The following is a 16365-nucleotide window of genomic DNA, read 5'->3' on the forward strand; positions in this document are numbered from 1 at the left end:
TTGATAAAAGATGCGGCAGAAAAACCTCCCATATTGATTTAAGGTGCGGCATAAATACCTCCCACATTGATGCGAGGTTTTTCTGCCACACCTTCTATCAATGTGGAAGGTTTTTTTTTGCCTCACCTCGCATCAATGCTGGAGGTTTTTCTGCCGCACCTTGCATCAATTTGGGAGGGGTTTTTTTTTGCCGCAGATTAAATCGATGTGGGAGGTTTTTGTGCCTCACCTCGCATCAATGTGGGAGGTTCTTCTGCCGCACCTTGCATCAATGTGGGCTGTTTTTCTGCCGCTCATTAAATCAATGTGGGAGGTTTTTCTGCCGCACCTTAAATCAATGTGGGAGGTTTTTCTGCCGCACCTCGCATCAATGTGGGAGGTTTTTCTGCCGCAACCTACATGAATGTGTGAGGCTTTAAACAGAACATTTGAATTATTCAGGCATTCATCAAAATTTTAGAGCAATAGTTCGTAAAGTTTTTTCTGCTTGCGAAGTGTTTGTTTCAATCTACCTTTGGTATTCGAGTACTATTTTCTTCATCTTGTTTTGCATTTATGTACTCTCATGCCTCTCTCCTCCCACCCCTTCCTCTGTGTGTGTGTGTGTATGTGATCGCACCCGAAGGTGGTTTAAGAGGGAAACTCTCCCTTTTCTACATCTATTCACAGCAGTGATTGCATCCTTCACTCGTCTTGGCCAGTGGAACTTAACAACAGGTCAAGGAGATTTAATGAGCGGCAGAAAAACATCCCACATTGATGCGAGGTGCGGCAGAAAAACCTCCCACATTGATGCGAGGTGAGGCACAAAAACCTCCCACATCGATTTAATCTGCAGCAAAAAAAAGAAACCTCCCAAATTGATGCAAGGTGCGGCAGAAAAACCTCCAGCATTGATGCGAGGTGAGGCAAAAAAAAAAACCTTCCACATTGATAGAAGTCACCGGCAAAAACTTTATATCCTTATTCCAAATTGCTTCCAAACTTTATGAATCACAACAGAAAAAGAACACTCACACACGCACGCGCGCACTACATGCTATCGATTAAAATTGGCAGAATTTCGCTATAGCAGAAACATACGGAACTAAGTACAAAACTGCGAGACGTAAATGACCTAACGACGTTCTTGTTGCTATGGAAACCACATCAATCAACAATGCCGAGCGGAACAAGCGATGTAAAATATGTTGACGCTTATTCATTACCCGGTAAACCACATATTGCTTTCTGTGATTCAGACGACAAAGATATACTTCTAGCACGGCATTTCTGGTTATCTGTACACTTGAGGCCTTTCGTTGAATCACGCCTCGTGTCCAGTGACATTAGACAACGAACTATTAAAGCGAGCTTGAAATCTCAAGACGATTACTTGCTAAGAGTAGACCATGAGTCTCATGCACTTGAACATTTAACTGGTAGGTAGACAAGCAGAAAAAACCCCACAAAAACAACTTGTTTATCTCTGGGTAAACTCTGAACGCTCAAAATCGGTACATCCATGACCAACATGTCTTATTTTACTCATGGATAATTTGCTGAATAATAGAGAAAGAATGCACGAGAAATTGGTAACTTAATGTATCGGGAAATATGTGCTATTAGAATCGTCTAAAGACGGGCCGATGTGTGGTGAGATACATAACAGGGCGAAAATAAAGAAGGAAAAAGGATACCGGTCTGTCTGCCAGCCAGCCAGCCAGCCAGCCAGCCAGTCCGCCAGCCTGTCTATCTATCTATCTATCTATCTATCTATCTATCTATCTATCTATCTATGTTTGAGTGTATATGTTTGGGTGTGTATGTATGTATGTACGTGTAGAATCACGCCGTGCAAAATGTTTAGCGGTATTTCGTCCGTCTTTACGTTCTAAGTTCAAATTCCTCCGAGGTCGATTTTGCCATACATCATTTCGGGGTCGATAAAGTATGCACCAGTTAAACACTAGTTTTTGCTTTTCTCATCGCCTTATATTCCCTTAATAATAATCCTTTCTACTATAGGCACAAGGCCTGAAATTTTAAGAGAAGGTTCCAATCGATTAATCAAGGTTCTAATCAAAGGGCATCCAGTGAGGACTATGATGCGGAAGATCCGATGAGAAAAGCAAAAACTAGAACTCCGTGAGCCTGAGGCTACTGGAGAAGAAGGTCCATACTGTTCAGCAGTGTCGTTGGGCATTGGACGGATGAAATGGTTAAATTGCTAAGGTTTGGTTTGGTACAGACCTCCAGGTGAACAAGAACTGGGAAGAGGTGACGAGTAGGGTGACAAGTTTTACCAAGAAATGGGCTGAAAGGAAACTGCCTGAAGAGACGGGTGGAGGTTGCGAACGCCTACATCGCATTCGTCATCTACTTCCGCTCTACCGCCGTGCCTTACTCAACTGCATAGCTGATGAGAATGGAACGTTTGCTCTTCCACTTTTTGTGCAGGATTTGCATCCCACTGGTCAGACAGTCCATTTGTTGTCAGTATCCGTTTCGTAGAGGACTGGGAATGCCGTGGTTGATGACGCGCAGATGTGCACTGAGCCTACAACATTTCCAGCTTTTTCTTGACGGTGAACAAGTATGGTTTCCGTTTGTTAGACGCGCTTTTCCACAACTCGTTTCTTTCAATTATTGTTGTTGTCGTTGTTGTTTATGAGACAATAAGCTGGCGGAATAGTTAGCGCGTCGAACAAAATGCTGAATAGCATTTCTTCAAATATCGCCGAGGTCGATAAAATTAGAACCAGTGAAGCACTCGAATCGGTGTAATCGACTCCACATCCTTCAAAATGATTAGCCTTGCGCCCAAATAAGCAAGAAATATTATTATTGGTGAGCTAGCAGAATCGTTAGCATGCCGGGCAAAATGCTTAGTGGCATTTCATCCGTTTTCTCGTTCTGAGTTCAAATGCCGCCGAGGTCGACTTTGCCTTTCAGTCTTTCGGGATCAGTAAATTAAGGATCAGTTGAGTACTGGAGTCGATGTAATCGACAAGCCCCCCCCCCCCCCCCGCCAACCAAATTTCAGGCCTTGTGCTTATAGTAGAAAGGATTCTTATTATTAAGACGGCGAGCTGGCAGAATCGTTAGCACGCCGAGCAAAATGCTTAGCAGCATTTCGTCCATCTTCACGTTCTGAGTTCAAATTCCGCTGAGGTCGACTTCACCTTTCATCCTTTCGGGGGTCGATAAATTAAGTACTAATGAAACACTGGGGTCGATGTAATTGACTAGTCCTCTCCCTCAAATTTCAGGCCTTGTGCCTATAATTGAAGAGATTATTATTATTATTATTATTATTATTATTATTATTATTATTATTATTATTATTATCATTTGTTGTTGTTGTTGTTGTTGTTGTTGTTATTAGTATTAGTTGATATTTTTGTTTTCTTCCAAAATTTTAGAATTTTGGAAAAAATTGAAAAACGCGGAATATATGTACCAACAGGAATTTTTGGAAGGCTTTTATAAACGGAAAAAACAATGTAAAGAGAGTTTCTTGGCGCGGAAATCTCAGCGGATAAATGTAAGTTTGATTATGACGCGGTGGCGGGGTTGGTTCTTTCCTGGGTACCTGGATGAATTTGGTGCAAACAAAATAGGTCGAAAAAATCTAAGTTTAAAAACGTGAGAGGGAACTAGGGATGGGAAATACAATAAAAGAGAGACAGATAATGCACGTCAGGACTGCGGAAACATATCTCCCTCGGATTATTACCTGTTCCGATCTAAGGCTCGCTTCCTGTACTCGCGGCGCTTCGTCAACCAAGAGGAGATGACAGCTTCAGTGAAAGAGTTCTTCGCCTCAAAGGACAAGAAATGGTATCAGCATGGGGTCAAACAACTGAGAGAAAGGGTGGCATCAGACGGTGTAACACGATGGCCTGTACTTCGACAGAAACGTTAACACGCCGGGCGAAATACTTAGCGGTATTTCATCTGTCTTTATGTTCTGTGTTCAAATTCCGCCGAGGTCGACTTTGCCTTTCATCCTTTCGGGGTTGATAAATTAAGTACCGTTGCGTACTAGGGTCAACTAATCGACTGCCCACCCCATCTCCGAAAATGTCGGGCCTTGTGCCTAGAGTAGAAAAGAAAGTGAGAGATAGGTGCTCTTTAATCTTTATTCTTCAACTTGTTTCAGTCATTGAACTGCAACTATGATGGGACACCACCTTCACGGTTCTAGTCAAACAAATGGACCCCAGTACTTATTCTTTTTAAGACTGACACTTATTCTATCGCTCTCTTTTGCCGGGAAACAAACAGATATACACACACACATACGTACGTGCGTACGTATGTATGTATGTATGTATGTATGTATGTATGTATGTATGTATGTATGTATGTATGTATGTATGTATGTATAGCAGGATTCCTAAGCAGATGCTCTATGGAGAACTTGTGAATGGAAGGAGACTCCGGCAGAAACCAAGGCTGCGCTTTAAGGACTGTATCAAGTCCTCATTAAAGGCCTGTGATATGCAGGACACTGACTGGGAGAACAATGCCTGTCATCGCCACGGATGGAGGAAGCATGTTAAGGAGGGGATCGACACTTTTGAGAGAGCACGTAACCAGCATGAAGAACTTAAGTGAGCTGCGCAAAAGCGCACGGCTCATATAGTGAATGGGGAAAGCTTGGTCTGCAATGTTTGCAATCGTGTATGCTTGTCAAGAGCAGGGCTCATTAGCCACCAACGGAGCCACAAATGCAAAATATAAGTTAGTCCTAGAGTGCACAATGTTCCTGAAGGTCGGCAATGGTCTTCCTCGGTCACGAGTGGACGGCCATCATGTATGTATGTATGATGGACTCTCCCGTCGAAGATGACGCGTGAGTGTTCAGCTTTTGCCGAACGACCTGCACAAATGATTTATTTATAGTGATTAAATGTTCGTGATGTACATTAACTCCCTCCCTCCTATAAATCGATGTTGCCAGGACAAGTACACGATGTACTACACGCCAGGTGTCAAAGTGATCGTAGAGCAACGTGAGATGAGGAGTTTTGCTCAAGAACACAACGCACCACACGGTCTAGGAACCGGAACCACGATCGCACGATCGTGAGTGTAACAACCTAAACACTAGAACATGCACCTTCATATATATATATATATATATATATATATATATATATATATATATATATATATATACGCGCGCATGCTTTCTCTATTATTCATAACTTTTTGTTTAATCTTGAATAATAAATATTGGTTGACTGATATATATATATATATATATATATATATATATATATATATATATATATATATATATGCAATGGGATTTTACAAGACACTTGCCTAAGGTGTCACACAGTGGGACTGAACTCAAAATTACATGGTTGTAAAGCTAGCTTCTTAACTACACAGGCGTGCTGGTGTTTATATTGAAGAGAAATGCTAAGAAAGGGAGAGGATTGAAAATAAATTCAGATAAAACAACATTGGTATTATTACATATTATTTTCATGTGGGTTAGATTTTGCTATCAGCACAGTTATTTCAAATATAAAGCAGCACATTAGTGCTACATATGGAATTTAACCCAGTCCATCAACATACTGAGTTAAAATATAGCTAGGACAGGCTTCGCCTTCCATGTAATAAGTAAATAAATAAAAGTAATATTCTTACTGGTTGTCGAATCTGTGAACTATACTTCTCGATAAAATCTAGAAACCAACATTCATACACTGTAATAATGAAGTTTTGTGGAAATAGGAAAGTAGAGAGATAAAGTAAAATAGAGTGAAAGTTCCTGCATACATAAGGCGCCACTTCAATCATTAATTACGTTCCAATTTGGAAGTCTGGCACTACGTCGTTTTATTGTTTCGTTATTTTATTTTCCTACCAGGTGTGCTACCAAATGAGGGAGATTACAAATATTGCTAAGAGCAAAGTATTACAATATTGATGTACATATAACTCCGACGCATTACTGAGTCAGATTTTTTTTTTCTTTTGTAAACGTTGATAAAAGCTTCCGAACATGAAATCATGACGTAGCTGGAGAATTCAAATTTCATTTGCTTATATCAAAGGGCGAAAAATCTTGACTATAGGCGCAGGCGTGGCTATATGGTTAAGATGCTTTCTTCCCAACCACATGATCTTGGGTTCAGTTCCTCTGCGTAGCATCCAGGGAAAGTGTCTTTTACTATAGCGCCGGGCTGACTAAATCCTTGTAAGTGGATTTGGGAGACGGAAATTGAAAGAAGCCCGTCGTAAATATATGCATGGTATTCGGGCTAAATTTGGCGATTATTTTTTAATGTCTTCTTTTTCCAAGAACAATTTAATGTGTCGGTGGACAGTCAAAGGCGTTGGAGAGCATTAAAATTTAAGGTGTAGTTGAGAAAAAGCTAGCTGACTTGTATGACTGGATGCCATTTAAATATTAAACAAGGGGTACCTGTATCAGGATGATTCGCGTCGGGTTTCAAAATGTCGACATCATGACTGCTGCTTAATGCTCTGTTACACACTGTAAAGGCTGAAAGACGTGACATGGACAGCTGCAACGGAAACCACAAATCTGGTCAGCAGAAAGGGATTTAACGTGTTCTGACAGCGTCCGCACACCTGAATTCATCCTCACTCTTTTGAACAGGGCCTTAGACTCATTTCAGACGACTATATGAAACTGCTGGAGACTATGATCAAACTCTGCCTGGAGAGGGTTGCTGCTGGAAGACTATATGTGTAGCAATAGGATTCGGCTCCTTGTTATACGCCCGGAAAGAGTCAGAATTTGTTGGAAAATATCTACGATTTCGTCAGCCCCAATTTCTGGCATTCTTGTTCCTCCAATTATAATCTCATGGTTTACTATGTGTAAGGTGAAATTGGAGAAAGACACCAACCACTCTGCTGCAGCACCAAGACGGAGGTGATAGCCAAAATCTAGGAAACGTTCGATCTTCCCAAGGACACAGCGAGGAAAGCATGCGCCAGGTTCTGGAGCCGTCTTAAGGTCGGGGTGGAAGCCGAGGGTGGCTATTTTGAGTAAACTGTTATCTCCCAGCCATAATCTAGTCGACATTTTTTGATTTTTTAAAAATACTTTTATTTTTAGATGGGGTATTGTGTTTTCTTTTCCTGTTATGCAAACTATCAAATTTAACCGGAACACTCTGCATATGTTTGTGTGTGTGTGTGTGAGAGAGAGAGAGAGAGAGAGGGAGAAAGGGAGAGAGAGAGTGTTGTGCTTATGTGTAAGGGGAGGTGGGGATGGGGCGTCTGTCTGTGTATTTGTGTTCGTCTTTGCGTGTATATTTGTTCTCACCATTGTTTAACCATAGGCATTATTTTTTTTGTACATCCCCCGTAACATAGCGGTTCAGCAAGGGAATCAAACAGAATAAGTAACAGGTTTGAAAGAAAAAAAGTAAGTACTGGGGTCGATTTGTTCATGTAAACCCTTCGAGGCTGGAATCCAATGATTGAAGTAAGTATAAAATAAAAGATAATGTAAATTTCTGTTTAACATTTACAATATTTATTCAAAGATATGACAGTTGGGAGTTTGTCGCTTGATTCATTTTGTATTAGTCTTATTTGATTTCAGTTGCAAGAAGTTTCCGGACAGATATTACAGAAGAACAGATTGTATTCTCGTGAGGAAGAAAAAAGATGGAAACTGGAAAAAGAAATAGAAGGTCCGGAGGATGTTCGAAAACAAATCGCAGAATTTGAAAGGAAGAACAAAATAGTAAATATTTTGTATAGCATTTTGAAGGAAAAAACAGCTAAAAACAATAAATACACATTCTTGAATATATATATACATGCATAAACAAATATATACGCATGTTCTTCACATTCCCTTCCTTCTCTTTATATATACATGAATAGGTATGTGCATAATTAAATGAGTGTGGCAATACGCATATATGCTGTTGTATATGCATAATACTTATGCCCTCTTTCTTTCTTTCTTTCTTTCTTTCTTTTCATAATAATTCGCATTCAAAATTTTTTATCTCTTTACTCGTGGATGAACACTTACTGCTCCAGAACTATTCCTGTGTCTTAGAAAAACCCGTTTGTCCTTCCTTGACCATAGAAGAAAATCTATCTCATTCTTTTCACTGCGTTTTCTGATTTTCAATGAGGCCGTTTCACTTATATTCAGTCACGCATCTAATTGACAGCCAACAGAATACACACGCACACACACACACACACACACACACACACACACACACACACACACACACACACACACACACACACACACACACATACAAGCACGCACGCACACAAACACACGACAGGCTTCTTTCAGTCTCCGTCCACCAAATCCTCTCACAAGGCTTTGGTCGGCCGGAAGTTGTAGTAGAAGACTATTGCCCAAGGTTCTACGCTGTAGAACTGAGCCCAGAACTATTTGGTTGGGAAGCAAGCTTCTACCACACAACCACGCCTGCGCCTGTATGTATATATATATATATATGTGTGTGTGTGTGTGTTTATATATACTTTGATAATTTGATAGGTTTTGGTCAGTATTGGCCCAAGCCATGGCTAACCTAATAGCACCATCTGGTAAAGTCATTTAAATCAGGAATCAGGCTGCGTGGCTCATTCCACTAGAAAATTATTGTTTACGGAGACATATCCAGGTGTAGGAGGTTTATCCGAGATTTTTTGAAGGAATTTTTCTAAAGACTTCTTGAACTTTATGGGGCCTGTCTCTGCTTTAATGTGTTTTTGTGTAATGTTAAAGAGAGCGGGGTCAATTGAGGTGAAATAATTGTGCCGTATTGTTGTTGTTATGTGATGCGAGTATGATTTTTGTTGTGGGCGGACAGCACGGGGCCCAAGTCTTGGGTGTATCTTAAAGGCAATGCCAGCATCATTTGGGCAATGCTGATGGAATATTTTTCACATCATGCAGATGATGTAGCGCTCACGGCGACGTTAGAGAGAATAAAGCTTGAGATTTTTTAGTCGACCCCAATAGTCAAGGCCTGTCATGCCATCTGTCTTTTTTTGTAATTGACCTTTGAGATGCTTCAATTTTGATGATACTTTGTTTCGCATTGGGAGACCACAGTGGATAACAGTATTCAAACTGGGGTCGGGCAAAAGTGGAGAACAGAAGGATAATGGTGGGGATATCTCTCGACTGGAAAGTTCTGAGAATCCAGGTGCACATTCTGCGGGCCATGTCAACTTTGCTGTTTATATGAGCGGCCCAGCTTATGTTGTTGTCCACAATTACTCCCAGGTCCCTGATGTTCTTGGATGCCATGAGAGTTTCACACGAAAGGAGGGAATATGGGAGTTTCAGGGTATCCTCTTTTCTGAAGTGGATTAACTCAAATGTGTCCTCATTCAGCAGCATATTATTCTTTTCCGCCCATTGGATGACAGCCAGTAGATCTGACTGAAGGCATGTCAGGTTACCCACTTCATTGATGACCTTCTGGATCCTGGAATTATCTGCAAATCTCCTTATGTTATTGTGCTTCATGATGTCAGTAATGTCATTGATGTGGATGATGAAAAGAAGTGGACCTAACACAGTGCCTTGAGGAACATCACTACTGACTTTGGCTGGGCTTGATTTTACTCCTTCGACTACTACGTGTTGGGTTCTGCCTGTCAGGAAACACTTGATCCATTGTAGTAACTTTCCAGAGACACCAATGCTGGATAGTTTTTTCAAGAGGATCTTATGATCCACCCTGGCAAAGGCCTTGCTAAAATCAAGGTAGATGACATTAGTATTCGAGCCCCCTCCCAAAGCTTTCAAAATGTCATCAAGGTGATGCAGGACCTGCGTTATGCAGCTCCTTCCATTACGGAACCCATGTTGGTTGGGGTTCAGCAGTCTGTTGCTTTCAAGAAAGTTGGTTATCCGTGATCTCACCACCCTCTCAAATCCCTTGATGATATGAGAGGTGAGCGAGATCGGTTGGTAGTTCACTGCAAGAACTTGTTTCCCTTTTTGAAAACTGAGACAACAAACTGGGACAGAAAGTTTTCAGGAATATAACCGGCATCCAGTAAGTTCCTCCGCAGATTAACAAGATTAGATGCAAGTTGGTGTCGACACACCTTCAGGACACAAGCAGGGAACCTATCAGGGCCGACTGCTGAATTGTGTTTAATTTCGTTTATTGCCGCTAAGACATCAAAGGCGCCAAACGTCATGTCCGATATAGTGTGTTCAGGATTAACATCACTGATACAGTCCAGATCGGCCATATTAGGATTGCTAGAAACAGAGCAGCACTGTTTCTGCAGTATCTCACTCATGGGTTTGGCATTATCTTGGAGATTGCCATTATCAACAATTAGAGGACCAACAATAGAGACAGTGACCTTGTGTTATTTCGTAAAAGAGAAGAACACTTTGGTGTTGAGTTTTATTTTCTCAATGGCCCATTTCTTCTCAACTATTCCTTGGTTATTGATGATGGTCTTCATGTATTGCTGGAGGTTATATTTTTTTGATTCAAGCAGGGTGACAGCCATCGAATTTATGTATGGCTGTTGGCAGTATTTTAGTTTGTTTACTGCTGGTTAGAAAAGACTGAAACGGGAAACATTCTGATTCTTCTTAATGCTAATCTATTGTAGTTTTGATATGGATATGAATTTAGTGCACACATCTCACTCAGTCTGGCGGTTCGTTCGTACACATTGCTCCTAAAAACTTCTGAACTAGTTATAATCTAATAGAATCATTCAAAACTAAATTACTGGTATCAAAGCTAGCAAAAATCATAGCCATAAGTTTTAACTTGTATTAAATTTTCTTAATTTAAGTTTGTCTCGTAACTGAATTTGTTTCTCCTTTTCACTTTCAGGGATCAGTAATAACCGGCTTGTTATTCCATTACTCAAGGTTTGATGAAAGAAAACCAATAAAGAAAGTGCAAACGAAATATTTTGAAGCATTGCACAAAACTGATGACGATGATGAAGATCCATGCTTGGTAATTCATATTTTCTGTAACGAAATTGATATCATCTATGTATGTCATTCTCTTCGGGAAATCGAGGACCTCTTTTATTAATAAGCATTCATTCTACACATGCAATGCAAAACATACACATATGTGGAGATCAACTCTCTCACATCGTTTTAAGAAGTCGAATAAGCCATATCTTGTCCATGATATTGTTATATTAACTCTTCAAAACGCTGACATTACAAACTACTTAACTATGACTGACAAGGGTTTTACAGCTAAGTCTTAGCGATGGGATAAAACCGGGGTTAAATTAGAAATGTTTCAAATACGTATGTTATACATACATATATAATACATAAATACATACATACATAGGTGTATATATGTGTGTGTGTGCGCGTGTGTATATATATATATATATATATATATATATATATATATATATTGAAATTCAAAATGGCTGACGACTTATATCTTTATTAGGCACAAAAGTCCAAGCATAGAGGGGACGGCACGTGGAAAGACAACACAAGTGGGGACATAAAATACAAAACGATGAATGAAATGTATATAATTATAAAATGAGGATGAACATCCTACCTGAGCCCCCACTCTCAGGCAGTCACGTTTTTACTGTTCATTATCTGTTAGTTCATCAAATTTTAATCGTTTAAATCAAATTTTAAAATCAAATTTAACATTACACTTGAAACTCAAGAGTACCAACGAATTTGAATCAAACTGTCTTGACCCATACATGTAACCCCCAATAAATTGGTTGAGTGTCCTCTCACTCGTATATATATATATATATATATATATATATATATATATATATATATATATGTATATATTCATAGAGTTCCCATTATGTATATGGGGGTTCTGGGATGCTGGGATGTAGAAAACAAAATTACTCAACTCAGTTAATAGAAAATGCGTATCGTTCTGCCTTTGAGTACCGTATGTTTGAAACTGTAGTAACGTACTTTCCTTTAATATAGAGTATATATATATATATATATATATATACCAGCTATTTTTCCCGGTTTCACTAGGGCAGTGTGGTGGATTTGGTTAAAGGCTATTTTCTATGTATATTTTGAATAATAAAAAGAACTAAAAATAAAAAAATAAAAAAATTCCAAAAACAAAAAAAAAGTAAGAACAACCCCAAAACAATACGATGCTAAGGATTTTGCGGGTCGATATTGAAAAAATAACTTCACGTGTGTACCCATAGCCCCATGTAGTCACGGAACCTTATTTGTTGTATTGGCGACACAAGAATGTTAATCGAAACTGTTCAAGATCAATCATAGGTTGGACGTTCATGTACATTGATTAGAATTGTGAATTTCAATTATTGAAAACGCGTTCCCGGATGGATACAATTGTGCAGAGTCCGTTTGTCTCAATATGGAAAAGTTGTTTGAATGTCGACGTTTGAAGACATTTGTAACTGAAGTTAAAAAAACATAGTAATTAGAAAGAGCGTAAGCTATAGCTTTTTTATTTAATGCACAAAAAATTGAAATTATTTTTTTTCTGTGCCTCTGATTAAAATTTTCGAAAAACAAACCCAGTCACATTACTGGGAAAAAAAATAATCTTTACTGTGCTGGTTTTTCGTAAAATTTCGCGCATGGGAAAGGCAACAAAATCGCCCCTCCCCACTTTGAATAGGATATTCCTATCTTAAAAAGTAATAATCGATTATCTCGGTAACCATGGGAGTTGGAGGGCAATAAAAATCTCCTGAACATGAGCGGACCATGCTGCCGCTCTGTGCTGAATTTCACGCGATTCCACTGCACTGTTCTCGAGTGAATCTGCCGACACTCAATCGATCAATCAATCAATCAAGCAATCAAGAACACTGCAATTTATAGTATAGATATATATACATCATTCCAAAATTTGAACAGAAACGCAACAAAGGAACAAGCAGAAAATTCACACAAGATGAGACGTTGCTAATTCCTCGTTAGTTATCGTCCAAAGGATCCTTACAATTCCACGTTAAATATTAGAGGCCTCCTACAAAGCAACAGAGAGCACAAAATTGCGTACCTGACGGATCTTTCTGCATGCAATCAAGCGATATGCATTGCACTTACGTGGTTAAGCAAGCTGGCTCTTGCTTAATCACTGCTTATGCATGTCAGAACTGCGGAAACATATCTCCCTCGGATTGTTACCTGTTCTGATCTATGGCTCGCTTCCTGTACTCGTGACGCGTCCTCAACCAAGGGGAGATGAAGATTCCAGTGAAAGAGTTCTTCGCCTCAAAGGACAAGAAATGGTATCAGCATGGGGTCAAACAATTGACAGAAGGGGTGGCATCAGACGGTGTAACACGATGGCCTGTACTTTGAATGAAAAACTTGACTTAAAACAATATATATATATATATATATATATATATATAATGTTTTATTTTTTTAATTCTTTTATTCTCTTAAATGTTTCACTCATTTGACTGCGGCTAAGCTAGAGCACCGCATTTTAGTCGAAGAAATCGACCCCTGGACTTATTCTTTGTAAACCTAGTACTTTTGCCGAACCGCTAAGTTATGGGTGTGTAAACACACCAACATCTGTTGTCAAACGATGGTTGTAGACAAACATTGACACAAAGGCTCATACACACACACACACACACACACACACACACACACACACACACACACACACACACACACAAGCACACACATACATATATATAGGATGGACTTCTTTCAGTTTCCGTCTACCAATTCCACTCATAATAGCTTTGGTCGGGCCGATGCTATAGTAGAAGACTCTTGCTCAAGGTGTCACAAGTGAGACTGAACTCGGAACCATGTAGTTGGCAAGCAAGCTTCATACCACACCTGCGCCTATATATTCATATTTATTTTTATACGAGGTCTGATCAATAAGTACCCGGACTGCTGCCATAGTAACGAAGCTATAGCACGCAGAGTGAAACCGCTTAGCAAAGATTGACCTTGAACTTTGCTGTGTATGCGCACTAAGTTTTGACGTTCTGTCTCATTTCTGCTGTTTAAAGCAGTGCTTGGCACGTTCTGGGAAACCTGCAACCAGCAGAACTGGGAAAAACATCGCAGATGTGAGTGCAGCTGTGTGGGGAAAATCATCGAATCACTATCCGTAAGTTATGAGAGGACGTGCAGATTAGCTACGGTTCAGTTCAGACCATTATCACTGAAGATTTGAGTATGAGACGCGTGTCTGCCAAGTTTGTGCTAAAACTGCTTTCAGCTGACCAAAAAGACATTCGGGTTTCAGTTGCACAAGATCTCCTTGATTGCGTCGAGAACGATGAAAACTTTGCGTAGGCCTCTGAGCAGGTGTCACCAAGCTTTTGGTAAAATTTGATGCAGATTCTCTGCTCAACTCTCTCTGTCATCGTTAATGCGACGATCACACGCTACACACCTTCCTTCCAAGCCTTACTGTAAATAGTAGAGCTCAAAGTTAATCTTTGGCAAGCGGCTTTGCCCTGCATCCTTTAGTTTCATTGCTATGGCAACAGTCCAGCTACGTATTGATCAGACCACGTATATTGTTTTGAATCAGAGGTTTTGCAATATTTTGGTAAAATATTTGCTTTATTCATCAAGTTTCAACAAAAGCAGCTTAGCATTCAAAGTACAGGCCATCTAATGTGATCCACCGTGTGTGTGTGTGTGTGTGTGTGTGTGTGTGTGTGTGTGTGTGTGTGTGTGTGTGTGGCTTTGGTAAAGCAAACGGGGAAAATAAAACTCAAACCACGATGTTATATACGTTTGTTTTTAGCAGTAATCGGCTGAAGTTACAAAGTGACTCAAGGTCTGAGAGTTTTGTGCGTTGGCACTTATGGATCTGATTTCATACTTTATCTGTTATTTTGAAACCAGTTTCATAAGTGTCGACGCATGAAACTCTCGGCCCTTGAATCACTCAGTAACTTCTACCGATTATTTACAAAAACGTGTGTGTGTGTGTGTGTGTGTGTGTGTGTGTGTGTGTGTGTGTGTGTGTGTAATCAAATGGACGTCCATCTTTTCCGAAAGCCAGAATTCAGTTCGTCGATCAGCCATATTACCAACTGAATTAGTGTATTGTCTTGACACTTGCAGCCTTGGCATAATTGTCAGACAGAATTGGTGTAACACAGTGTGTGTGTGTGTGTGTGTGTGTGTGTGTGTGTGTGTGTGCGCGCGTAACTGCTGTACCTTTGTACTGCAGGTGCAATCTGATGTTTGTGGGTGTATATAAACTTATACAGACATACACACATGTATGTATTGTGTGGTAAGAAGTTTGCTTCCCAACTACATGGTTCCAGGTTCAGTCCCAGAGCATCGCAACTTGGGTAAATGTCTTCTACTATAGTCTCGGGCCGACCAAAGCCTTGTGAGTGGATTTGGTAGGTGGAAACTTAAAGAAGCCCGTCGAATGTATATATGTGTGTGTGTGTGTTTGTGTGTGTGTTGTTGTGTCTGTGTTTGCCCCCTCCAGCCCCACCGTTTGACAACCGGTGTTGGTGTGTGTTTACGTCTCCGTAATTTAGCGTATCCGCAAGAATGGGTACCAGGCTTTAAAAAAAATAATTCTGGGGGCGATTTGTTAGACTAAAACCCTACAAAGCGTTGTCTCAACATGGTCGCAGTCAAATGACTGAGACAAGTAAAAGATAAAAAAATATGCAAGTACAAGTGTGTGTGTGTTTGTGTGTGCGTGCGCGCGTACGCACCTATACGCTCACCCGTGCAGCACACCCGTATATATAGAGACTATTCGTTAGTACTTTTTGTATACACATTTAGTAAATCGAAGAATTTTTATGAAATCGGGGAGAAAATTATAACCTATAAACCTAACAGCAGAAATTTCCGTTACTTATTCAATGGCAATATGTTTTTGGAATTTGTCTTTGGTTTACGTAAGGTTCTCATTAAACATTTTCGTTCGTTCATTATTTACGTTATTTACAATTGACGGATATTTGCCCTCATCTTGTTTGTTGTCAACACAACTTTCGGTTGATATACCCTCCAGCCTTCATCAGGTGTCTTAGGGAAATTTCGAATCTGGGTTGCCATTCCTAAGGTATTTTTTCGATGTTGTTGTTGTTATTATTATTATTATTATTATTATTATTATTATTATTATTATTATTATTCATATGCCTACGGGCATATGGTGTAGTGGTTAAGAGTGCGGGCTACTAACCCCAAGATTCCGAGTTCGATTCCAGGCAGTGACCTGAATAATAATAATAATAATAGTAATAATAATAGTAATAATAATAGCAACATCGAAAAATACCTTCGGAATGAGAACCCAGGCTGGAGGGTATATTAGCCGAAACGTTGTGTTGACAACAAACAAGATGAGGACAAATATCCGTCAATTGTAAATAATGTAC

General features: G+C 39.8%; 1 protein-coding gene across 6 annotated transcripts in view; it reads left to right on the forward strand.

Annotated features, from left to right (window-relative positions):
- Window positions 1–1129: 1129 nt before the first annotated feature.
- LOC106867400 (uncharacterized) overlaps window positions 1130–16365 on the forward strand; it is a 41489-nt gene continuing 26253 nt past the window's right edge. For 4 of the 6 annotated variants that reach the window (XM_089345641.1, XM_089345648.1, XM_089345665.1 and 1 more), the window contains exons 1-4: window positions 1130–1421; window positions 3405–3526; window positions 7586–7729; window positions 10839–10967. In XM_089345641.1, coding sequence (XP_089201767.1) covers window positions 1160–1421; window positions 3405–3526; window positions 7586–7729; window positions 10839–10967 — 657 coding nt within the window. In that variant the 5' untranslated portion in view covers window positions 1130–1159. The remainder of the gene's footprint in view (window positions 1422–3404; window positions 3527–7585; window positions 7730–10838; window positions 10968–16365) is intronic. The other 2 variants (XM_089345656.1, XM_089345649.1) reach the window with 1 other exon arrangement.

Source organism: Octopus bimaculoides, chromosome 2, assembly GCF_046866305.1.
Source record: "Octopus bimaculoides isolate indiv1 chromosome 2, ASM4686630v1, whole genome shotgun sequence".
Taxonomy (NCBI): Eukaryota; Metazoa; Mollusca; class Cephalopoda; order Octopoda; family Octopodidae; genus Octopus; species Octopus bimaculoides.